The 25284-nt window shown below is 39.8% G+C and overlaps 1 protein-coding gene across 2 annotated transcripts in view; it reads left to right on the top strand.

Annotated features, from left to right (window-relative positions):
* Positions 1 to 25284, top strand: part of PHF21B (PHD finger protein 21B) — a 145274-nt gene that overhangs the window by 92758 nt on the left and 27232 nt on the right. For both annotated transcript variants that reach the window (XM_059847853.1, XM_059847852.1), the window contains one exon: positions 17111 to 17203. In XM_059847853.1, coding sequence (XP_059703836.1) covers positions 17111 to 17203 — 93 coding nt within the window. The remainder of the gene's footprint in view (positions 1 to 17110; positions 17204 to 25284) is intronic.

Here is a 25284-nt window from a genome sequence, read left to right as displayed (position 1 = left end):
GGTTCCTCTAGAAAGCAGATTCAAGCAGCCCCCGCCCAAGTGGTTCGGGAAATTATTTCCTTGGAGAAAAGTGGAAAAAACCTGTTTATTTAACAGGCAAAGCATTCACCAGCACAAAAATGAACAATATTAAACAATAAAACCTCTTACTGCTCCAAAGAGATGACAAACTCAGAAAGTCTCTTGGTGGGCTGTAGCTCAGCTCACCCAGTCTCTGATCAGTCCCTCCAGGACTGGAAATGCCACAGCCCAGCCCCGGCCCGGTTCCCACAGGTGGAGCTGCTGGTGCTCTGTTGGGTGTTCCATCCAGAGCAGGGTTTAACAGGTCCAAGAAAAAGAAAAACCACAGTCCAGGTAACTTCTCTGCCTCAGGTAGCTAAAAACTAACTAAAAGCAAAGGAGAGCTCTCTCCCACCATCTGTCTGTGCTGCAGACAGCACAGTCCAGGAGCTGAATGTGGAGGAGTGAGTGCAGTTCCTGAAAACAAACTCCGTGCTTCTTCTCTCCCCACTATTCTCCCAGAAGCTGTCTTAAAGGTGCAAAACTTATTTCTGGACTAAACAGATGAATGGGGATACAAGCATCATAAAGTCACCCCGGGACAGAACAATAATAAAGAAAAACACTCAGAGAGTAGGAGCTCTGAGGATTTACCACTCCACTCACCATCCAGTGATCAGTTCTTGCCATTGGGGCTCAAGTTTTAACTCTGCCATTAGAATCTTGTAAAGAACATGATGATTTTAAGAACTGGGTTATAGAGTGTATGTGACAGATTCTGCTCGTATCTGCATCCTCTTAGTTGCAGGTTTATTAAGGGAGGTTCATTAATTTACTCCATATTTAAATATGGGTATCAAACAGCAGGATTTGGCCTTACTACTCTGATATATATACAGCATAAAAGCACTTAAAAATTTATATTTCTTGCTAAATAGCATAAAATTACATCCTTTCAGGTTAATTAAACCATTTCTCAATGCTGGTTGCTGTTGATGGTATATTTAAATGTCAGATTCACAATAAGCACTTATGCTTCCTGATGATAAATGGCTTCTTTTTAAATATCCCATATGTGTCAATGCATCTAAAGCATGTAGATTTCTTTTCTGCTCAATCTGCATTCCCATTTGGTCTACATTAGGGTTCAGACACCCAAAGACTGAATAAAGACAGAAAATACTAAATTCAGGCACTGAATAAAACCTCATCAGGCCCTATATGGTATTCCTTATCCAGCCAAAAATTTCCAGTGAAGGCAGCAGAATATTCAGAAGGAAAGGGTAAGTAAAAGTGGACTGACACTTATTGTCAGATACTTTGTTGTAAAAATCTAAGAGCAAGTTTTCCAAATTTGTTTCTGTGGGAACTGGCAAAACAAACACCCTGCTGGAAGAAAATGAACGACCAGGGAATGTAGCATTGCACTGCAATCGGGTCAATGAGGAATGATGTTGGGATGGGTTCTTGTTTGGGGATACAAATGATGATTTATTAAAGAACAGGACAGAACTTTGAACACAGTCCAGGGACAAGAACCCAGATGGGCTGAGGGTCCAGGATTATATGTGGGATAAGAGGGGGCAGTTCAGAGGATCAGGTTCCAATGGGAGTAGGGCAAAATGGTGCAAGGTGTGGTTAAAAACAGGGAGACCCTTTGGGGACTGACTGGGCAGAGCAATGTGACAAATCAGGGCCTGTGGGAATTCAGGGAAGGGAGAACAGTCCAGGACACATACAAAATGGAAATAGGGGCTGAACGGGGTGCAGGGCCAAAGGGCCAATGGGACAACATAACTCACAGGGAATTAACATATGAATGCAGAGGCTTGTGGGAAAGAGGCTTTTCTCACCCTAACTTTGGGGTGCATTATTTATTGTAACTCCTCCAAAGTTGAGGGATGACTTTAGTCACTGGCCCTTTGGCTTCCAGAAGGGAATAATTGTGAGTCCTAATTTCTGGAGACCAGACCATGGTTGTTGTCTGTAGCATTTGTATTACTGAACATCTCATCTAGCAGGTCCATGTGCAGTGGGACAGGAATGGACATGCTGACAAAGTATTTATAGAATGGATTTTCTTCCTGTGAGTGTCTGAGAAGTGTCTCTACTGAGCAACACAAGCAGAAGGAGATTAACTGAAAACTACTTTTGTTTTGTCAGTGGTTCCTGGTCCTGCAGAAGAATGATGGAGCTCTCAGCACATTTGTATTTCCTTACAATGGGAAGTTCTTCATTGTCCTGTCTATCTATAGGGAACCAAACAGAAGAGACCAGGTTAAATGGAGGGAAATGGAGGGAAATGCAGTTGCTCCAATTTTATGCCTTTTCTTAGGAGCAATTTTAACTACCTATAAAATAAAGTCTTAAAATTTAGGAAGATAAAAATGTAAAAAAAGCATGGGCAGCAGGGCAGGAGGGTTTTCTGCTCCTCTGCCTTGCTCAGGTGAGACCTCACCTGCAGAGCTGCCTCCAGCCCTGGGGTCCCTGCACAGGAAGGACATGGAGCTGCTGGAGCAAGTCCAAAGGATGCACCAAGATGATCAGAGGGATGGAGCAGCTCTGCTGTGATGAAACCCAGGGAGAATCTAGATTGCTCAGCCTGGAGAAGAGAAGCTTTGCAGGGACTTAATTGTCTAAAAGACCCAACAAGGACGATGAAGATAGAGTTTGGAGAGGGGTGTGAAGTGACAGGACAAGGGAGAATGTCTTCAAAATGAGAGAGGGCAGGGTTAGATGAGATATTGAGAAGAAATTTTTCCCTGTAAGTGTGGGTGAGGCACTGGCTCAGGTTGCCCAGAGGAGCTCTGGCTGCAGTATCTCTGGAAGTGTCCAAGGCCAGGCTGGATGGGGCTGGGAGCAGCCTGGTCTTGTGGAAGGTGTCCCTGCCCATGGCAGGGGGTAGGATGGGGTGAGCTTTAAAGGTCTTTTCCAACCCAAGCCTTTCTGGAATTCTGTGATTCTGTGAATATATAGGCAGTCCCCTCATGGAAGTTTCTGTGATGTTTTCATATATCTTTACATATTATCCATATAAACAAAATTATTCTAATGCTGAGAGTTTTTAGAACATGATTGTTTTGACGTTAATCAGAGTAGCTCCCATGGAGAGCTTTGATTCACTTCAGAAATTCAAAGAACGCTCTAAAAATGATAATACACTGTAGCTATTTCATTGTAATTGGAGGCTGTCTGTACTTCACAGAAATTATCAGTCAAGCATTCCTGAAAATGTCAGAATTTTCAAGTTAGTTCTATTTAAAATGGAGGAACAAGAACGTGAGGGGATGGATAGAAAATTTGAGGGCTGTGTGATTCAAACTTGAAGTGCATTTTGTAATAGTGAAAGATGATCAGCTTTGGGGCTGGAGAAATCATCTCCTAGATATTTTTCTAAATTATGGGATGCATAAACAGGTCTACTTATTCTACATGTGATGTTACTTTAATAAAAGGCACCACTTTAGGAAATGAAAGGCTTTGGAATATTGCTAAACATCTTAGTTCCATTTACTGTTTAAAGGTGGGGGTTTCTCATTATGTTCAGAGTTTGTGGCATAGGTGAATAATTTGCAGGAATCTGTTTGATACCAAACTGCAAACTCTGTATTTATCCTCTTTCAATGTTCATATTGCAAATACAGGCATGATAAGATCTCCTATTGGTGTTCTAACTGTATCAGGATTTGACTGTGAAATTAGTGTTCTGCTAATCTCACAATGTGCATTTGTGTCTATTGAACTTGATTGGAAAAATGTATCAGGAAATACTGATCTTCAACTATTTTACGTATAAATGTAGAGGGGTTGGTGAGAGAGATGGGCGAGAGAGTAGATGCTGTAAACACAGAGTACTGATGGATACTCAAGTAGTAAATAGAAGTATCTTAGAAGTAATTCCTGGCAGTAATAAAGGCAGCAATTTTATTTCATCTGTGGATAATAAACTTGTTTCACATTGCAATATAAGTAGTGTTTATGTTTTATTAATATTTATTAGTACTTATTGGGTTTAATTGTTCTCTTTTCCTCACATCACAGCCATTTCATTAAAATTCAAGTTAAATTGCTACACAATAAGCAAGTAAAAGTGTTTGTGTGTGTGAGAGAGAGAAGAAAGTAATCTCTGTGTGGAGATATTCCTATAGAGAAGGACAAACCCTCCCTAAATAGGAATCTAGAGAGTTATGCTCAAAGTGGTGGAGTTCTGTTTGCACTAGTTGAAAGATTTGGTTCTTTGAATGCATATTTCTACCCAGAGGCACTGTTTTGCTGTTCATATAAGAGTGGTTTGCATGGGTTTTCTGCCTTTTAATGGGGTGTTTGCACATCCATTGCTTTGACCGTGGGCAGTGCCTCTTCAGGAGTGAGATTGTGCACTATGTTAAATGGTCTTTTTGTGTGACGTGTGCAGGACTGCCAACTTGGAAGATAATGTGAGTCAGAAAGTGCCTGATCCAAATTTAACCAATTTGTTCATCCCTAAATTTAGAGAATAGCTGAATGGCAAGAGAGATATATTTCAGTTTCCATCAGTGACAAGGACAGAGTGTTGGCGGATGCCTGTTAAATGCTATAGCGTGTGTTTTTGATACTCATATATGTGTGTATGGGTGGGAAAAGACTAGTTACTTTTACTTATCATGAGCCTGTTTCTTCTCTGACCGCTTTTTTAAGCACTCTTGGGCTTGATGTTTCTTCTGTGCAGATAATTCTTGTGCAGACAGTGCGCTGTGGTCTTGAGTTGTGTTTTTGCCCTCTTTAGTATAAAGACTTGCATTGGAATTGGATTTTTATCATTATGAAAACTGAAACATAGACCCTTTTAAAATAAGGCAGGCACCAGGCAAGGTAAGACAAACCAAAATTTTTTTTGTTGATCTTACAATCAGGCTTCAATATCAGTAATTTCAGAAAAAAATTTCAAGTTTATCCTCTATTTGAGCATAACCCTGAGTTAACATGTGTATAAATCACATGTCTTCAACAAGATTAGTCATATCTATGTATCTGTTCATATTTACCTGCTCTTCTGTTCTGGGGTCTTAATCTTCTTGACTGTTATAATTATTTGGCTAAATATTGTCCTTGGAGATTTGACAAGTTAAGGCAAGACCATCCCCACTGCTTTTGTGCAAGGCATTTTGTTAATGGGTATGACTGTTTGTTTGGGGGGTTTTCTCCATGAGATCTTTATTCCAGACATTTGTTTAGCCTCTTTTTCTTGTTTTATTTTATTACAACCCCAGTTCAGTGACTTGTGTCATCAAATTTGCACATGTAAGATATTACAAACAATTTGATTGTTGCATCCCTCACTGAATCAAACAATGAGACTGGCTGGGTTGGAGAAGTGTTCATTTTTATTTGCAGGATCACTGCAATAGCAGTGACTGAATAGGTAATACCAGAATGTGAATGACAGCTTTTATAGAATGAAAGCAACATTGTGCTTCCTGTAGTTTGCTGAACTGGTAATGATGATGTAAGGGTTTTACCTTAAATATTTACTATCCTTCTGGGTGTGAAATAAACCCACAAGCATTGTTTAATTTAATATAATATTAATTTTTCTTTAAATAATATCTTAGTACACTAAGGTATTTTTTTAAAGAAGGATATTGTAGAATACTGTAGAAATTTGACAGACATGCTACAGGGATACTATGATTTTAGAAGTCTGTAAATGGCAATTAATTAGCATTTGCTCTAATGAAACCCCACAACACAATTTGCTGTTTTCATGGTTTTTTTAGGGTGAAGCATTACTATATTCATTTTCCCTCACACTTGACTTTTCAAAATACAAGCCAATCCTCTATATTCTGTCGACATGTAATTTTTATTCTTTCCTATAATGTGGGAAATTAGATATTGCATTTGTTATTATTGCTAGAAAAGGGCAGCCCAACCTCCCTAATAAGTATGAGAAGATAAAAAGTATCAGTCTTCTGCTGTATTTGTGGTTTTAAGTGGGTTTCAAAGCCAGAGTAAGTGGCTTTGAACCATCACTATGATGGCTCAGAATTGTCAAGTCTTGAGGAATATGAGCTCTAGCTCTCATTCTTCTAGCCTGAATCCAGAAATTGGTTTTGAATTTAGAAGTTATTACATAAAACCAGAATTAATTTATATCATGACGTATTTACACTTCAGTAAGTTTAAGTTTATAAGTCTTAGCAACATAGAATTTCTCAGCAAATTTTATTAGCATTGTCAAATGTGTGAGTTTGGAACATCTCCACTGAAGTCAGTCTAGAGAAGCTTTTTTTGTACCAGAAGAATTAATCTACAAGATACATCACTAGCATGTCTTTCACTATTTTCCTAATGACAGTACAATAGGCTTGGCAAGCTATTAGTGATTTTTTTGTTGTTGTTATTATTACTCTTATATTTTCTTTTAAAGGGGATGTTTAATAAAAAGAAAAACCCACCAGCTTTTTAACATGTTTATCCTAATTTTTACATTTTTTTGAATTTGCAGTATGAGGGTGTAGAGTGTACAGAACTTTGGTATCTGCACTCAGAAGATAATTGAGTAGCTTCCCTTATCAACATTCAGCTTATCAATGGCATGGTATAAATAACCCTGTTTGAGTAAGAGCCACTCAGTCTAAAAAATTATTAGCCATTACATGCTGTAAGGGTTCCATTTGTATCTTCCTGTCAATTATTTTAGATTTAGGATATCTTTTTAAGAAATAAGAAAGATGGAGGGAAACTTTTTATGAGGTCATATAGACAAGAGACAATGGCTTCAAACTGATAGAAGGCAGAGTTGGATGAGATATAAGGAAAAAATTCTTCCCTGTCAGGGTGGTGAGGCACTGGCTCATGTTTCCCAGAGAAGCTGTGGCTGCCCCATTCCCAGAAGTGTCCAAGCCCAGGTTGGATGGGCCTTGGAGCAATATGGTCTGGTGGAAGGTGTCTCTGCCAATGGCAGGGGGTGGAATGGGATGATCAATAAGGTCCCTTCCAATCCAAGCCATTCTATGATTCCATGATTGTCCAATTAAAAAAAAATTGAAATCCTCTGTTTTAATTCTGGGAATGACATGTTTGAAGTCCTGGACTTTTCAATGGTATCCCTATGGAGACACACTCAGCCTTTCATTGGGCTAAGACTCATAAATGTCCATGGCTCTGCCTCCATGAAGACTTTATTGTTGTACCATCTGATTTGCACAGTAGGCAAGCTCAAAACACAACATATTCTCTCTCTCTCTCTCTCTCTTTTATTTCTAGCAAAAGAGATTTAGACTAGATCTTTGGAAGAACTGCAGTGCTGAAGTGCATCTGGCTGCCTGGAGCTCAGAGATCCTCAGTCTCTGCTCAGTAGCATTCATGTCTGGGCCCAGGTGAAATCTGAGGATGCTTCTATTTCTACCAGTTATATTCCAAAAAAATGCTTGAACTGGGGCATTGTAAGGACTGCTGTCATGTTAACAAGGGTGAGCAACAAGATGTCCAGACAAATATTGACTGGAATTGTTGGTTCTCTTTCCCCCCAAGTGTTCTCTAAGCCACTGGGCCACAAAACCAGATCCTTTCTTCTGTCACTGGTTAATTTAGCAGAAAAGCTTGGAAGAAGAGTCTTTCTCTCAAGTGTGTTCTGATAGTTAAATGATTCACAGTGCCATGTGTGAGTGTAGGATCTGAAATCTTCCTACTCTGGAGTAGGTGGTTGGACTGCCAAGAAACTGGTTGAAGGAAGAGATGGGAAGGAGAAGGAAAGGAAAGCACAGCTTTCATGGAGTATGTTTTGAATGAAACTGGTTAACCACAGGTTGGTCTCCAGAACGGGGCTCAGGGAGGTGAGACTCAGTGGGAATGAAGCAGGTCTCCTCTTTCGGAGCAAAGTACAAACACATGGAATCAGTAGGGCAGCAAAACACATCAATGCAGCATCTCATGAAGGAAAGGAGATTTTCTGCTTACTAGTTGTAAAATTTCCTGGCTCTATCATTGAAGGGAAGCACTGGTGCTCACTTTGGTATATTATAACTCTGGAAAGGTATTATGGGTAATATATTGTGTTCTGAAAGCTATGCTTATGTAGTCACATATATACACATATATAAATATACCTGTCCATGTTTATGAATTTATTTATATAAGCATAAATTTACCAAATCATTTTACTACCTGAACATAGAAGAACAACCTTTTTATTTGGATCATCAAAGAACCAATTTCATTTGTAAGTGAATACTATGGAGTGTACCACCCTCCAAAACTAAATATGGCTATTTTCTTTCACTAGAAGACAACACCTACATAGCAGTATCTGCAATAATTTTTCACAGCTGCAGTCCTAGAACTATGGAATACCAAAGTTAGGAATTCAATAGCAATGGTAATTCTACCATATTGTGCTAAAGCAATATTTTCCATTGGGTTTTGTTGAGGGATAAGTAGCTTAATATGGCCAAGCAATCTCCCTAAAAAGTGTAAAATGCATGCTTATGGGATGTACTGCACATCCAAGTTAACATTTGCTGAGTTAATTTTTTATCCTTACAAATTATATTAACTGCATGATTTTAATATCAGTCATATTTATACACACTCTATATAGAATTCAGGCAAAATTTTATTGTACTTTCCCCAAGTTCTATTCTCAAGGAAGCAACTTTTGGTACCAACATCCAGTTATTGTGGCTGAACTGATATAATAGCTTCTTTTGTCATAAAGGGTTGGAATTGTCATTCCATTTTCTTTGTGGGTTTTGTCTTCCTCCCCTGCTTTTCTCTGCCACCTTAGCTAAGAAACACTGGTTTTCCCCTTGTATTCATTCTGTTCCTTGTTGGATACTTTCTGAAGCAAATTCAACTTTCTTCTGCCTAGCAAATTGGTTTTGTTTAGCTCAGGCCTGACAAAAGTTACTGTCTGGAAGCAAGCAACGTTGTTGCCTCAGGCTGTCACATCCCTCATGTTTTCCAGTTCTTGTGAGTGACAAAAGAACACCTAACACTCGGAGCAAAGAGTGCAAAAGCAGCTCTGAGTCCAGTGGGTGCTAAGGTGAAATCATATGGAATTCTAATTTTTCAGTAGCTGCTAGTAGGCTGCATGGGCCATCCTGATAGGTGAGGATTCCTAAATCACTAAGGGATGATGGTAATTTCCTCCTTTATTTTTCATCCCCTTGCCTTCCCTTTTCCTACTGTAATCTTCATATCCTGCAGCTGTGGTAGGACAGGGGTGCTTTAGTAGCTGATGGGTCTGTTGAAGATTTTCACTCCTGCCTGAGCTCACTTGAGGGAGAGGTGTGAAACTGCTTTGTGTGACATGTTTATACATTTTCTCTTTACCTAGGAATATTTCTGCAAACTGTGAATGCAGACTAAGTAATTTGAAAACATTAGTCATTAAAAACCAGATCAACCTGGAACAGCTGAATAGTTAAACAGAAAACCTTTTATGAATCATCTGAGCAAGAGACTATAGGTGTGATCACAGCTGCTGAGTTTTGCTTCAACTCATTGGCATTATGCTCATTTGTGCAGGAGGTGGAGACTTAATTAGTTAAATATGGTTTCTGAATAAGGCTACAAATCACAGAACAGGTATGTGCATGCTAATGCATTTAGCACAGCCAAACTTTCTTTTTTTCTTTTTTATTTTATTTCAATTCAGAAATTTGGAGTGTGACCTAATGCCCATGGAAAAAATCCTAATAAAAATAATTTATAATAAATAATACTACATATAAAAATTATTTTTATAATATATTTGGAAATAATTTATAAATCTTTTTATTTAAAAATGGTGCATTAGAAAAAAATCTACTGGCCAGTAAATACTATGGTGCAAATTGTGTTTAGGAATAGGCATTTGGCACAGATGTCTCCTTGTGTAAGTAATCAATGGGATTTCTGAAACAGGGGAAAAGGTGGGCTGTATTCATTGTGTTTTCCCTTTGCCAGAATACATACCAGGGTTTGTATTTTTCAGTGCACCCAGATGGTAATGTGCAAGTGGCAAGAACTAGAGATAGTGGTTTGAAAATCCCATAGTAAAAGAAGAGAGAAATTGGATGGTGCTCTGAAAAGCCTGAGAGACACAGGAAAAACAGAACATTGCTTGCTTCATCTCTGCATATTCTCTTCTGATACCTGCATGAGATGTGATACCACCTTGGGCTTCCTTGCAAATGAGTGGTGATGAAAGGGATGAGTACAAAAACCTCAGCAACAACTAAGAATTTGGTTTTCAAAGCAGGTGTGGAATTTAAGGTGGTACTTTGCCTCCTACTGCTTGTGGCTACCCCCATGCAGAGAGAGCTGTTCCGGGACAAAAGTCCAAGTCATTGTTAATTTGCTATAAGGAGAGGTATTTTAAATAGTATTTTTGGTGCCCAAAGAAAGGATAATTTCAAAAATATTGATATTTTGAAAAAGCAACAGGACATGAATTTCCAATTGTCTACATCATAACAATCATAAATTGCATATGCAAACATGATTAATGAATTCTGAGTAAAGGGAGAGGAACTGGGGAGAACAAACACTTTTAAAACCTGTAAACCTTTACATTTCTATGAAATTCCAATTAAATTACTGTTCATACAAAATATGTGTCTGAAATAACAGCCTCTTTAGAATACAATGAAATGTGAAACTGATACCTTATTCCATCAGTTTATGGGAAATACCATGCACAGTGATTTCACCAGATTTTGGAGAATGAAAAATGATTTCCACTGATTTTTATGCAAGTTGAGTCTAGAAGGAAAGAAAAAATATGTATCTGAACATGTCTTAGAGGAGCATCAAAGTTATGTCCAAAAGCCTGTTGCTTTTATTGGTGGACTCTGGAAACATGATAGCATTCAGATGTTCAGGTGAACTAGAGGACAGCAGTTATCCAGGAGTTGTGAGGGAAGGTCAAGTTTAGGCAAGTTTTAGGTCAAATCCACTTGGAGGCTGCACATAGTGCTTGGCATTTATATAAAGCAAGCTTAAGGTTGAATGCAGCATTCAAGTTGTAAAATGGATGAAGAATGGGTAAAAAACCCCTGCAATTACTTCAGCAATGATCCATTCAGGTTAAGAATTTTCGTCTTTGCTGTTGCCATAGCAATCTGTTCCCCTGTCACTAGCACATTAAAAATCCATTCTGTAAAACTGTTGTTGCCAATATTGAACACATAACAGACAAAAAGATTTTTTTTCATAGCTTAGGTTCAACACGAAGAAGACCTAGATCTTAAAAAGATGCATATGTTCTTTAAAAAGAAGAAGATGAGTATTTCCATAATTCATTGTAGGAACACAGTTTTTCTGCTGCAGTATTGATGTCAGTATAAAATAATTTGCAAATAATCCAGCAATGTAGTGTCAGTTGAGCTCAAATAATTGAACTGTTCAGCTGAGATACAGCAAACCCATATGTTCCTGAGTTAAACTCTTATTTTGGCAACATGCTGTAGAACTGAATGTGTCTTTAACCTTCTGTTACTGGTTGAATCTGATTCTCTTCAGTGATCGACTGGAGTGATTTTACTTATCCTGGTGTAATTCTGGAGTGGGAGAACAGTTATGTTCCCTAACAGCTTTACATCTGTGATGTAATCTTAAACTGCTCATGGACACAAGCTCTGCAATGAGTTTGTACAGATAATGAATTGTAGCAATAAGTCCTTAAGCATTTGTTACTACAGCTAAAGGAAGGGGGAAAGCAATTTATGATTCAAAGCGAACATAGCAATAGTTTGACGAATCTATCTACCCAAACTGAGTAAAATGCAAATATTTTTCAACAGAGATACAATATCTAGATACTTATATATGTGTGTGTGTGTTTGTGTGTGTGTGTGTGTATATTCAGGACTGAAAGGCAGAAGCTTGCTTAAATCACAAATAGTCCTAGATTTGAAAACTCAGGCATTGACTAAGTCATAACATAAGAACTGGAAACTGAATGTATGGCCCTTAGTTTGATCACTGATAAAATAGGTCTCATCTTTGTTTCCACTGCAGCATCCTTTTATCCTCTGACCATCTCTAGACTTCATCCTTTGAATTCTTATTCTCTGCCCATGCCATACTTCTTTGTTTCACTTTTTATGTCTTCCACTTGCTACTCTCCTCACACTTCTATACCTCAGTTGTGTTTGAGAGCCTTTATCCTGGGATGGTGTTGATTTATTGCAGGAGAATCTTGGGAGGTTCACAGAATATTCTGAGTTGAAAGGGACCCACAAGGATCATTGAATCCAACTCCTGTTGGTTACTCCTGTAGTTACAGTGCAAGGCATTAATAGAAATGATGGTGATAAGTGATCTTCTTTTTTAATTGCACTTGGCAATGTATCTTAAATTTTTCTCTTTTTTTTTGGTTGAATGGGAGGAACTGCTTTTTTTTTTTTTTTTTTTTTTTTTTTGTCTTTTAATGCAGCTGTGTCCTCTTGTTTGGGTACTTGAGCTGGTTTTCCTATTTTAAGTTATTGCTATTATCTTAGTGAATAAACTGGCCAGTGAAAAGGATGATTTCATTTGGATCCCTTCACTTCTTTTTGCAATTTGAATGTGACTCTTTGGAACGTGCTGGATGACATTTACCCAACAGGGATTGCAGGTCCCCTCCACTGCTGGCCTGCTGCATTCCTGTCTGAGAGAATCTGTGGATTGCTGAATCAAACCAAGTCCCTGACATGCCAGATCCCTCTCTGCCTGTGGAGGTGGCTGGAGACAGGAGTTGGGAAATGTCTTGTGTCCCAGTCACATGTGTTCATTATCCAGTAACTCCTGCACTGAGGGATGAAGTGGTTGAGCTTTCTGTCCCAGTCCAGGGCTGGAGGTTGAGGTAAGAGTTAGTAAAAGATCATGAGCTGCCAAAATGCTTCTGGATGTAAAGTTTAGTGAATTAGACTGTAGGAAATACAGAGTGATGTACTTATTCTTATTTGAAAAAAACCCAACTGTATAAAGTAGTAAGTCTGGTTTAAGTGCATACAATCAAACCTGAGGCGAACTGAAATTTGGCTTTTCACTTTCCCTCATCCCTTCACATTATAGATGTTTCAGGGGGTCACCAGAAAAGCCCAAGTAGCTTTGGACAAAGGAGAGATTCAGAAATATCTTTGACTTTTATGGACATTTTTCATTAAAATGCTTAGAGCTGTAAATGTAGAAATAAGAAATTCATTTATCTTTACAAAAGTGCTGCTATTCCGCACTCATAGTCTTTTAAATTATTGTTTCTACTTGTATCAATAAATCCATACAAAATGCTTAAAGGTCAAGCATTGCCAGAAAAATGTCTTTTCAGCGTGTTAATTAGGAGTTTATAAGAATGTGCACAACCTTGCTCTTTGAATAAACTGTAAAAGAAGAAGGAAAAAAGAGAAAGGCCCCATGGATAAAAGCGATGGTGTGGAATTAGTGAGTGTCAAGTCTTTGCTCCATCAGGATCACCATGACCTGGACAGACAGGGCATGAAAAACAGGTAGCTCTGCTAACAGGAGGAACAAAAGCTAATTTTTCTCTTTGTTGGGGAGGTATCTTGATTAGTTACTTTCTGAAGCCCATGGGCTTGAGCTGAGGGCCCAACTTGAGCTGGTGTATGAAGGGGAGTGTGAGAAGGACATGTCATAGCTTGAGCCATGGGAAATTTGTCCAGTTCTCATTTTGGGGCCAAGGGCATCCAGTAAAGACACTTATGTTTTTATTTCCCAGGCAAGTGGTTTTATTTTCCTATGTTTATGTACAGCTTGAATAAGTACAAAGCAGCGTAGATTGTATCCAGAGACAAACTGCCCAACCACCCATTCTGGCACCTGCACTTCCTTCATTGCAGAGAGCACAACTGGGATTCCCTATTTCATACTTCACTTCTTTCACCCATTGTCATGGAGACATCCTGGTCTGCCTAAAAATTAGGCCATTTGGTTGGAGTTCTCCATGCATGGATGAGATGAAGTTAATCAGTCACATGGATTAGACACTGGAATTTCCACTTGCACAACAGTCTAGCCCTGACCATTATCATTTTACCTCTAAATCTAGACTTTTTTAATCACTAAAAGGGAGACAATAATCCTGACCTAGGCGAAGTACCCAGACATAAGAGATGAAATGTGTTACAGGAAAATTACAGAGGTCATTGAATTCTTGAATAGCTGGAGCTATTTTTTGCTCAAGCTGGGAAATAGTAACAAAACAATGTAAATAGAGAAAAATAAAATAGATTCTTACATATCTCTCTGAACATACTGTAGTGCTAATATTAACATGAAATTGAAGTTCTGATTTTTTTCCTTGGCCATATGATTTCTATACTGAGATTGTTTCCTTGAATAACAGATATTGAATATTGAATAACAGATCCTTACTATAAAACCATTTGTAAACAAAAGGCTGCATCTTTGTCACTGTAAATTCCATAACTTAAGAGTGCTGTTATTTGGTTTTCTACTTTTTTGTTTGCTGCAGAACTGCTACTTCAGGAAAACAAATCTGATTAAATTTTTGAAAGTGCAGGTGACAGAACTGACAGTAGTTCATTTCTCTGCTGCCTACAGATGATTCCTCCTGACTTTGCCTTCAAGTGAAGCTGAGGAAACAGTGCAGAGTTGTTTTGTGGCATTTCTTGTTTGTTCTCTCATTTCTTTTGTCTCAATCATTCACTGTTTTGAAACCTGAACCATAATTGGCCCAGTGGTGCATCCAGGGGCTGACATGGCCTCCTTCCTCATAGGACAGACAGTCATTCTGTTCTAGATGCTTGCTTGGTTTTTTATTCCTTGGAGGTGTTTGAAGTAATACAAGAGAAGAGCTTTTTTGCTCAGACATGGAGTTTTTTGTGCATCTTAACAATTGATAACTCTATCTTACTTAACATCTCAGTAATTTAACTCTTATCTTTATAATCAGTTCCCAATTTCATTCTTTGTATTTTAATGGCATCACAGAATCACTAAGGTTGGAAAAGACATCCAAGATCATCAAGTCCAGCCTTGGACTGAACACCACCATGCCAACCACCATGTATTTTGTTGTCCAGTTTGGAAAAGTTTGCAAATCCTTGTGTATCTGTAGGAATAGGAATATTAGAATGTGTGTTTGCAAGGTCAGAGGCAGCAGCCTTTAAAGCACAACTTCCCAGAAGGCAGAACTTTTTGTTTTTAACTTTCTGTAGAGGGTATCTGTGCAGCCCAGGAGAAGTAGTGATGCCCCTGGTACTTCCAAGTAGACCTTGGACTTCACTGTATGGAGAAAGAAATCTCACTTGGGACAGTAGGGAAATATAGATCCTACTTGTGATAAGCTTTCTGTAGCATGAGTTGGAAAGTTCACTTTGGTATTTACCCTAAAAAATCTGAATCTGGGCTGAATTGATTACAGTTTGTGCCAATACTAAGCAGGAAGTTGTGATAAGTCTAATAAATGCCCAATGCAGCAGGTGGCAGCTCAATTTCTCCTTCTCCCCAGACAGCAGTAGTTCATCATGTTATTCTTGCTGATGTGTGAGGCTGTGATAGGGTAGACAGGGCAATGAAATTGTTCAGTTAGATCCTTCCCCCTGTTTTTAGTCCATCTATCACCCTATAAGGAAACTGTGGCAGAAATACCCCCTTCTGTTCCTCACCCTGCTGCCAGATCCTTAATTTCTAAAGGAAGGTGTAACTTACTTGTTTTATCACCCATGGATGGAAATGCTGCTCTCTCTGCCTCCTTTCCCTCTTCTCTTGGCTTGAGACAGAATTTTAATGGGGTATATTTTTCCATGGATAATCCAGGGCACTGGTAATCCACGAGTACTCAAGAAAAATTTTCTTGCCTGTTTATAACTGTTCAGCTCTCCTTGTTATTTTAATCAGGCAAATCTTCTTCAAATGTTAATCTTTGCTGAATATGCAACATCACACCCCCAAATGTCTCTGACAGGAGTAGCAGTGGTAAAAATATAAACGCTGTAGGAGAAGTTTATTAACAATATTCTGCCTGAATACACTTGTTATTTCTTATCAAACACTGGAGACAGAATGAAATAGACTGTTTTGCCACTCTGTGGGTGAGGTCTGAGGAGAACATATCAGTATGGATATGACACAGTTTCACTCTTCTTGAGCTGATTATGTTATAGTTTCTTTTCTGCTGACAAATTTCATTACCAGATTGGGGTAATAATAACATATTTTATCTTGCTGGCTTTGATCCAAACTCTTGATTTAGAGCAGAGTCAAATTTAGAGAAATTCAGTTGGATCTGTATTTTTCTCCATATTAGCTATTTCTAACAGCCTGGTAAGATTTTCTGTTTGGTGACTAAGTGTCTCTTGCTGTTACAATGACAGTCATATGCTTGCTTATATTTCTGTGTCATCCCAACCGTGATAACAAAATGCTAGATGAAAGTTGCAAAACCTTGCCTTAAGAATATTGGCCAGTTAACCAAAGTTTGAACTTTTGGTTAGAAACTGTGGCTTCCCCATCCCTGGAAATGTCCAAGGCCATATTGGATGGGGCTTGGAGCAGCCTTGTCTGGTGGAAAGTGCCCCTGCCTATGCTGGGGAATGAAATTGGGTGATCTTTAAGGTCCCTTCCAATCCAAGCCATTCCATGATTCTATGAATTGAAATCAGGGTTGAAAGACATTGAATGGGAAAAGTTAGCTATCTTCTTTACATATATGGCCCAATCATAAATTTATAAGCTATCTGTTTATTCCATCCTATCTTAAATAAGCTTTGAATAAATTTGGTATACAACTAAGAAAAGGGTGAATAACAAAAATGAGCATGGATAGTAATAAATGCTGTGTTGGCCCAAATGGGTGTCAGCTGAATGTTGTGTGGCAATGTGCTGTAGTAGATTTATAGGCAGCTTTCCATTTTAATAATTCAGTATTTACTATTTCCTGAGGCACAGCAAATATCTCTTTGTGACCCTGGCTACCATGAAATGCATCATTGTACCAATACACATCACTGTGGTGCATTTCAGATCTTTTTTTGAAAACAGTCTGGTGCCTAGAGAGCCTTCAGCCAGGGCAGCTGGGAAGACAAAAAGAGCTGGAAGGGATCTGCTGGCTCAGAGAGATTCTGTCTGGGAAAGCTTTACAATTGTTTTAAGCTGTGTTCAAATGTTTTTCTTCCAACAGACTTTGGGAACTATCACTGCAGTGCCCATTAAGGTTCCTCAGGTCAGCTCCTTGCAGAGGTTGGCAGGACAAGGACCAGCAGTGCTACCTCAGGTACAAAATACACTTTCAAAGAGGGGGTTGTGTGATTTTGTGCATATTCTCTGCTTCTGTCTAGTGCCCAGGCCTGGGTGCATCAGCACACTGATTTTGCAGAGTTGTGTTTTCCTTCAGTCCATTGAAAAAATAATTCTTCTGGGAGTGTACTAATAGCACAATGAAAAGCTATAAAATGTAATGTAGATTCATTGTGGAAGAGCAAAATAAGTATGGTGGAATGTAAATTTATGCTTTAAAGTTGAATCACAAATCAAAGTGAAAATCTGCAATTCTGTAATTAAAAGAACTGATTGAAGTGTTAAACTTCCTGTTCAAGATTTAACCCCATGTTCTGTTTCATTGACTTTTTTTGCCTTCTCTATCCCAATACAAAGTTTTGGCCCAGCTAACCCAGGTGCCAGACTGAGAAAAGATTCTCTGAGTAAGAGTCAAAGGAGAGTTGCACTCACTGTTTTTTAAAATGTTTCAAACTGTCTCCTTTTCTGAGCACCAATCACTGTTTCTATAGCTATGCACTTTATTCCCCATTTCAATCCTCTTTCTCAAAACATTTGGGTGTCATTTTCAACAGGTGTTTTGCTGCAATTCTATGGTTTGCTGTTCACATTAATGATTATTAAGTATAAATATATTTCTCCTACTGTGCCCCTTAGAGCTCTATTTCTCATATATGAAAACTAGAAAAGTGCTGAAGTTGATGATATATAATCTTCCTATTGTTCCTTTATTTTTTCTTTTTTTTTTTTTTCTTTTAAGTGGCAGAATCTAGTAGAAGATCTGTGAGCTAAATTTACTTGGAGGAAGAACTATTTCCTATACAAAGTTCTTAAATTCTCTCTTTAAATTACATTTTATGGAAGGCAGAGTTGTGAACATAAAGTGAGGTTATAGTTTTCTTATCAAGTTCAAGACTTTGCTTTTCAGTTGTTCTTACAACTTAGTAACATTTTGATTTCTGCCATTTTGGGGTGTCAAAGATGAGCAGATTGCTCCTGAAAATATATGATGTTCAAGAGCAGCTGAAAGACCTGTAACAGGACCTAATCCCCATCTCCTAAGCATAACAACAAGTTGAGTCCAGCTGGGTTTGGCACCTGCTAAAACCTTTACTTTGTTTGCCCATGTAACAGCAAATTACTGGGGCAGCAGAACCATATTCATCACTCCTCTACCAAGAATTTGGAGTATTTCACAGGGAATGAAAGCAGTGTCCAGACTCCAATGTTATCTACTGCTCAATCTTGTTCTGGAAGGGATGGAACCTTCCTCAATCTCCATCTCTGCCAAGTCTAGTTGTGACAATGAAGTTGTGACAAGTCTAGTTATGTCAATAAAACCAGAGCAGCAAAGACTTCTGTGCTCCAGCAGCTGTGTCCATTTACTCAAGCAGGTGAGTCCAGTTGTAGCTGGTGCAAGTGCAGTGGCAGGTACAATTGCACTCACCTAATCTTTTGGGCTGCATATGCTGCTTCTCTGCAGGTATGTGGAGGAGTGGAAGGCCTGGGTGGAGCCTTTTTGGGATTCCTGCCATTTTAGGAGCCTACTGATATGTGAATCATCAGCTGGGAGTGCCTTTCCTCTAAGGTGGAAAGATGACACTTTTGTCTCAGGTGCACGTAGATAACTGGGAAAAATCCAAATCAGTATCTGCATTCCTGGCAGCACACCAACTGCTCCCTGGCATTTCTCCTTTTGGTCAGTGTCATTATTTCTTTGGGATTCAGATTCCCTTTAGAGTTACAGGTAGGCATAAATATTACCATGCTGGCTGGACAGAAAGAGGGGATTGGTCCATTTTGAGTCCTCATCATGTCTAAAGCAGTTTGATATATTTAACACTTTTGTGCTCCTCATCTTGACAGTCTCTTTTGATTTACCCCTGTGCAAACAAAAACACACCACACAAAGAAAACAAGGCATTTAACAAGAGTTACATAAAATAATGCATACAGCTCCCTCATTTTCCACATTAGTACAGATACTTGTCATTTGTTTTGTTCATTTAAATGGGTTTATGATATGACCCCCTGGAAGCTTTTCCATCTGGGCAATGAAGTTTCAAAATTTGCACATTCACAAATGGCAGCAAAATCCCATCACTTAGAACTGCTAATTAAGTGGTGAGCAAACAAACATTACTTACAAGTTCTTTGCACAATACAAACAATATTTTAGGCATTCATTATTTGCCAAAACAAGCTTCTTTGGCAGACATTTGTGGGGGTTTTTGTTTGGTTTTTTTTTCTTTTTCATTTGGGATTTTTTTTGCAGTTTGTTTTTTTTTCCTAATATGAAGGTATATTTGCTTTCATCAAATAAGTGAGCTGTGATGTTTGAGAAGCTAATTCCAGATAGCCTTTCTCTTCTTACTTTGGTCTTTGGAGTCTCCAGCTGATAGTGCTTTGAAACTGCAGACTCTCCACTGCACTCTAAGAAGAAAATCCTAGAGGTCCTCTTCTTAAGCACTGTGGTACTCTGGAGCTATTCCTCTTCCTTATGGCACCATCTGCTCTAAGGAGGGGGTGGCATTCTGTCAGGTTGAGTTCCAATATCCAGCTGCAGAGCAAATGTTCTGTTTATTTTGAACTGGTTTACAGAAAAATCTAAGTTGCACTGTAGCCACCTGGAGGTACATGTGAAATGTGATTTTCTGTTCTTCAACAGGAAGATTTTAAATGAAAAGGTAAGAATAATAAAATAAATACCCTGTTTTATTGTCAGTAATTTGGGCCTAGTCCAATCCTCATTCAAATTAATGGAGAAACTGTGACATTTTGAATGGCAGTTAAATCAGATTACAATGCTATCTCCCTGACCTATCTTTCCAGTGCTGGTTGAAGGCACAGTTTGGGATGGCTTTGCTCATGACACTTCTGCTTAGAGCACAGCAGTGTCTGTATTGGAGGGATCACACAGGTTAGTGGTGAAAACAAACAGGTACTCACAGGGCCTTAGGTGAAATATGTATGTTTCAGTCAACTCTGCCAAGTTCTGCTGTCAGATATTGCTTAGTTTTTATCTTCTGCAGTGACTTTATGTCTTAACGTAGAAATGGGTGTGTGTATTCTATTCCTATCTGATGGGGCAATTATCTTCTGTTAATTGGGCAGTTTTCTTTATATCTTCCACAACCCATCCTCCCTCCTGGGAGATATCTTCTCTTCATGGGCCACTGAGTCCCACTGCATGACTGACTAAATTACATCATTCCCTTGGAAGAAGCTCTGCCCAGAGGGAGGAGCCAAGCATTCCCTAACTGGATATAATCTGAGATTTGGAAGACCACAGCAGCCTTTTCCACTGGATTCCCAGAGGAGCAGCCCTTTCCCACTGGATTCTGAGGAATACCAGGCTTATCTACACCACCACTGGATCTTCAGAGGAAAACTACTCCCTTCTACAGGATCCCTGCTCCAACAGAACCACAGCTGTCACTCCAGGAGGGCTGCAGCCACCGTTTCAATTGGACTGCTACCAACACCCTGACCAACAGAGCATCAGGTCATATTCTGACTCTGTCAGTGTTGTTTTGTATTACTGCATTGTTTGTTTTTTTTTAATTTTTCTTCCCTAATAAAGAACTGCTATTCCTACTCCCATATCTTTGCCTGAGAGCCCCCTTAATTTCAAAATTATAACAATTCACAGGGAGGGTTTTACATTTTCCATTTCAGGAGAGGCTCCTGCCTTCCTTAGCAGACACCTGTCTTTTCAAAGCCTGACACTTTAATGTGTGTAATTCAGTAGGGTCTGAATGTGGCCACTGGGCTGCCTTGGCACAAGCTCTGTTTTCTTGTTGTGTGTTTATTCTTCACTGGGTACCATGTGAGCCCAGCCAGAGTCTCCACATGTTCCCAAATGTTAAAAACACAGTCCCATTTTTAAATTTCATGTCATAGTTCTCATGAGCACATTTCTACTGGTAGTTGCTGCTTCTCTTCACATGTGTACCCAACCTAGGTACTGCTCCTGACTTCCTTAGTAGTAGGGCTTCTGGAAGATTTCTTGAAACGAAAACAACTCCTAGAGACATAAATAAGTTTTGGGATGCCACTGTGTACTATAAAAGAAAGAGGTTGGTCTGTGGCAAAGTTGTTCTGCCACTCCCAGTGGCAGGATGGCCCCTCTGGTGGCCGCCTCCCTACACCTCAAAAGAAAAAGGAGGAATTGTACACGCTTTTGCTTTCTTAAATGTGTCATCACAGAGGCATTACTAACTACATCAATTGGCTTAGCACCATGTCTGTTTTCAGAGCCAGCCTGCTATTGGTTCTGTCAGGCATACAGGAATGTTCTGGCAGCTTCCCACAGAAAAATCACTTCTGTTGCTGGCTTCTTCCCTCCTCACCAAAAAAACTAAGCCATGTAAAACCAACCCAGTGTTCAAAACACTGATTACATTTTTAATAAAGATCTCCCACCTGACTGCCTTATGCCGGCATCCACAAACAGCAGAGCTGGCAGATTCCCCCTCAAACATCCTTCTCAGCAAAACATCCATTTCTGTAGTACCAAGCAAAGATGAAGGAGAAGAAAACTAAATTAGATTGATTTGCCTTCTTAAAAAAACTGCCCAGGAGTTCTATTAGCTGTATGTCACCTTTACACTTAGGTTAGCTGTCCATGACTAACAACTGAAATACCAAATCATGGCAGGTACACAGCACCTGGGAGATGCCTGATCGAGTGTGTGCCATTTGAACACATGTGGAAATACTGCTGAGTGACTCCTGGGTTGTGTTGTGTAAACTGAGAGACCAGGGTTTGTTTCCAGGGGCTCGTTGCAGTTCTGCCCTTGCTGAAGTTCTGCTCAATTTTGCTATTGGTTTTGATCAGATTAAGGTTTCTTCCCTGGACTGCTCCATACAGTGTAGCAGGACTGAAAATGTGGGCTGGAGCTGCTTCTTGGGTTCTGCCCTGCATTTCACAATGTCCTTCTGTACATTCACAGGCTAATATTCCAGGGATATGCTAAAGAGAGGCCTAAATTGTATGTGAACATGGGATTCACATATTCTGGGTCATCTTGCCTGGGCTTTGTACAATGAAGAGTAACTTCTTTTTTATGTAGCCCCATCAAGGGGAAGGAAGAAAAGAAAGAAATCTTCCCTGGAAGAAAATAAACCATGTTTATTTTGACAGTGGTCCTAGACCAGGCTGAAGATAATAAGAGCTTATTGGGAAAGGAACTAAAAATGAACCAAGCTTCAAATACTTGTATTTGAGTGAGTGGGGCAACCTGGATTTTAGGGAGAGTCATTGCTGTAATTTTAAGGTGAAATTTTTTTTTGGCTTATTTTTACTGATCAGAAAAGAAGAGGGAGGGAGTCAGTCCTCAGCTGGCAAAAAAAGACACAGCTTTATTGAAGTCCGTGTGCATCTGTTCATTCTGGTGAAGAATATGATTACCCCATATTGCACTCATTTTATCAGCCATTGCTAATGTTTTGTGTGTAATCCTCTAAAGTTTTCAAGAATGAAAGCTCTGGCTGCTGCTCCCAGCACTTTGCCTCTGTGACATATGAATTGTGCCAAATCCATTTTGAGTTTTTGTTTTCAATCTCTGAGTACAAGGGTGAAGTGAAAATAAAGCGTGAATAATGGTCTTTCTCTCAAAGGCAATGTGATATTGTGTTGAGCTGAAAAACTTACTTTCATACAGATGGGCCCTGCTAGTATGAAGGGCTGATGGATGCTGAGCATGATCCAGCTGATATCTGATACAGGGAAAGAGGAGGGCTCTTCGGTGTTGCTGACAAAGCTATAACAAGATCCAGGGACTGGAAGCTGAAGTCAGGCAAATTCAACCTTGCTATAAAATGCCAGTCACAAGCATTAAAAAAAACAAAACAAAACAAAACAAAACAAAAACAATTTACTGGAACTCATCATTAAGAAGTCTTTAGTATTTTCTTTTAAAATCAGTCTTCAGTTTCTGGGAGAAATTATATGGCCAGCCTGTGAACTGGAGGATCACAGTGATCCCTTTTGGGTTTGTAATTGAAGTACACTGCATTAACTTCCCTTCTTTCCTAGGCCTGAGGGAGAACACATTTACCAGAAATGCCCTTATCAATTCTCATATCACCTACAGATCTTCACAGATGTAACTGTTCTAATTAAATCCTATCCTTTAGGACTACATAGGATTGCCCACAGAGATTGAAGGAACTGTGTGACTTTCCTCCCTTCTCCTTTTTCCCCATACCTGTATAGCTTGGATCTTGAGGACTTCTTTTGTAAGAGGTTTTCTTTCTTACCTTCTTTTTCTTTACTACAACAGTGAGTGGCTCACATGTTGAGATTGTCTTGGTTTACAAGACAGGTGTCTGCTAGGGAAGGCAGAAAAAGCCTTGCTTGGAATGGAGAATGTAAACCCCCGTCCCTCTGCATTCAGAATCATGAAATCAAGGGGATCTCAGGCAAAGATATGGGAATAGGAATAACAATTCTTTACTAGTATGTATAATAAAACAAACAAACAAACAACAGTATCTTTGGCATTAACAACAAACAGAGCACGAACCCATTCCCAGACTTTGGGCCGCGGTGCTTTCCCTGCTGGTGCAGTTCCAGGCACAGCCAGCAGGGGCGCTGCTGGCTCACAGCGGGCAGGGAAGGTGCAGTGATTCCCCCACACCTGCAGGGGGCGCTGTGGTGCGGGCTGGGGGAGCATGCGGCCATGGCGGCTGGGCTGAGATGGGCAGGGATGGAGGAGAGGCTTTGATCCACAAACCCTGGGGCTGCCAGTTGCTGGTGCCCCTGCAGGACTCTGGAAACAGCAAGCTGGGCCGGCAGGATGGGGGTTAGGGGCTCCCAGCAGGGCAGGGAGAACTGAGCTCAGGGCACCTGAGCAGACAGGGATAAGTCTCTCTTTTAGTGAGGTGAATGTTAATAAGGGGGTAGGTCTCTCTTTTACTGAGGTGGGTGTTAATAAGGTCCGGGTTCAGTGGCTGTTCTCCCCAGCAGAGGCTCACCCCACGGCAGAAGCAGCAGCTCTGGCAGCAGCAGTGAAATTCCCTTCCCCAAGTGCAGCGGCTCGGATCGTCCTCTTCTGAAAACATCTGAGAGAGGGACAGCAACTGTGCCCAGCCCCTTCTCCCAGCCCACCCGAGGGAAAACTCCCAAAAAGCCTGAGTTCCCCCTCGGTCCCTAGCTCCCATCAGCAGCTCAATGGGAAGAAATTCCCCAGGAAATAGATTTCCCATGATAACATTTTCCTGTGTCAGCAGTGACACACCTCAGGCTCTCCCACCTCCACCACTCAGCAATTCATTCACCTTTGCAGTATTCAGCAATTTGTGCTCTTCAGAGCTTGAATGGCATTTTGGTGAAATGGAAACCTTTGAGCTTCGTATAGGGACATCTGGATGGAGCTTAATAATATGGGATATACAAGAAGTGATGTTAGTAACAGGACCTGATTCTTTCCTCATCTGAAACTCTTTAAAATATATTAAATTAGAAGTTGTTGAACAAAAGAGCGCTCTGTACATCTCACAGGACTGGGTGCTCTCTTATTTCCATGTGTGAAAAGCAGACAGCTGCCACCTAGTGAGTGCTCAGATTTGAGAAATCTCCTTGAAAAATGTGCTCACCTACAGCTATCTGAGAAGTACCAGTCTGAACATTGCCACAGGAAATGAAATGTTTCTGTTAGTGTGGGTATTGAGGAAACTCAAGAACAACATGGGTTTAGGAAATCATTATATTCAAGAAGCAGCTCTCTCTTCTGCATTTTGAGCCCTGCTAGTATCACATTCTGTTTTGACAGCTGTCAGAAGTTAAATGAAAAATACTTGGGGAAAGAAGGGTTGAGCCTACAGGAGAATTGTTGCTTGCAGCACTTGCCAAGAGTTGAAGTGTTCTTTTGGTAACATACATGCTATCTCTTTTTCTTTCTCTTTTCTTCTCTTTTGCTCAACTTTGGTGCCTTTTATTTCTGTAACTCCTGTTACAGGGACTGGTGTCATCCAGCCTGTGCTACTTTCAGTAGAAAATTACTTATTGGTACTGTGTGTGTGCACTCCCTGTCCTGCCCTAGTTTTATTCTACCCTTCTTCAGTGATTGCCAG

This window comes from Haemorhous mexicanus, chromosome 5 (assembly GCF_027477595.1).
Source record: "Haemorhous mexicanus isolate bHaeMex1 chromosome 5, bHaeMex1.pri, whole genome shotgun sequence".
Taxonomy (NCBI): domain Eukaryota; kingdom Metazoa; phylum Chordata; class Aves; order Passeriformes; family Fringillidae; genus Haemorhous; species Haemorhous mexicanus.
Note: the sequence above shows the minus strand (reverse complement) of the source record. Positions and strands in the feature narration are given on the sequence as shown.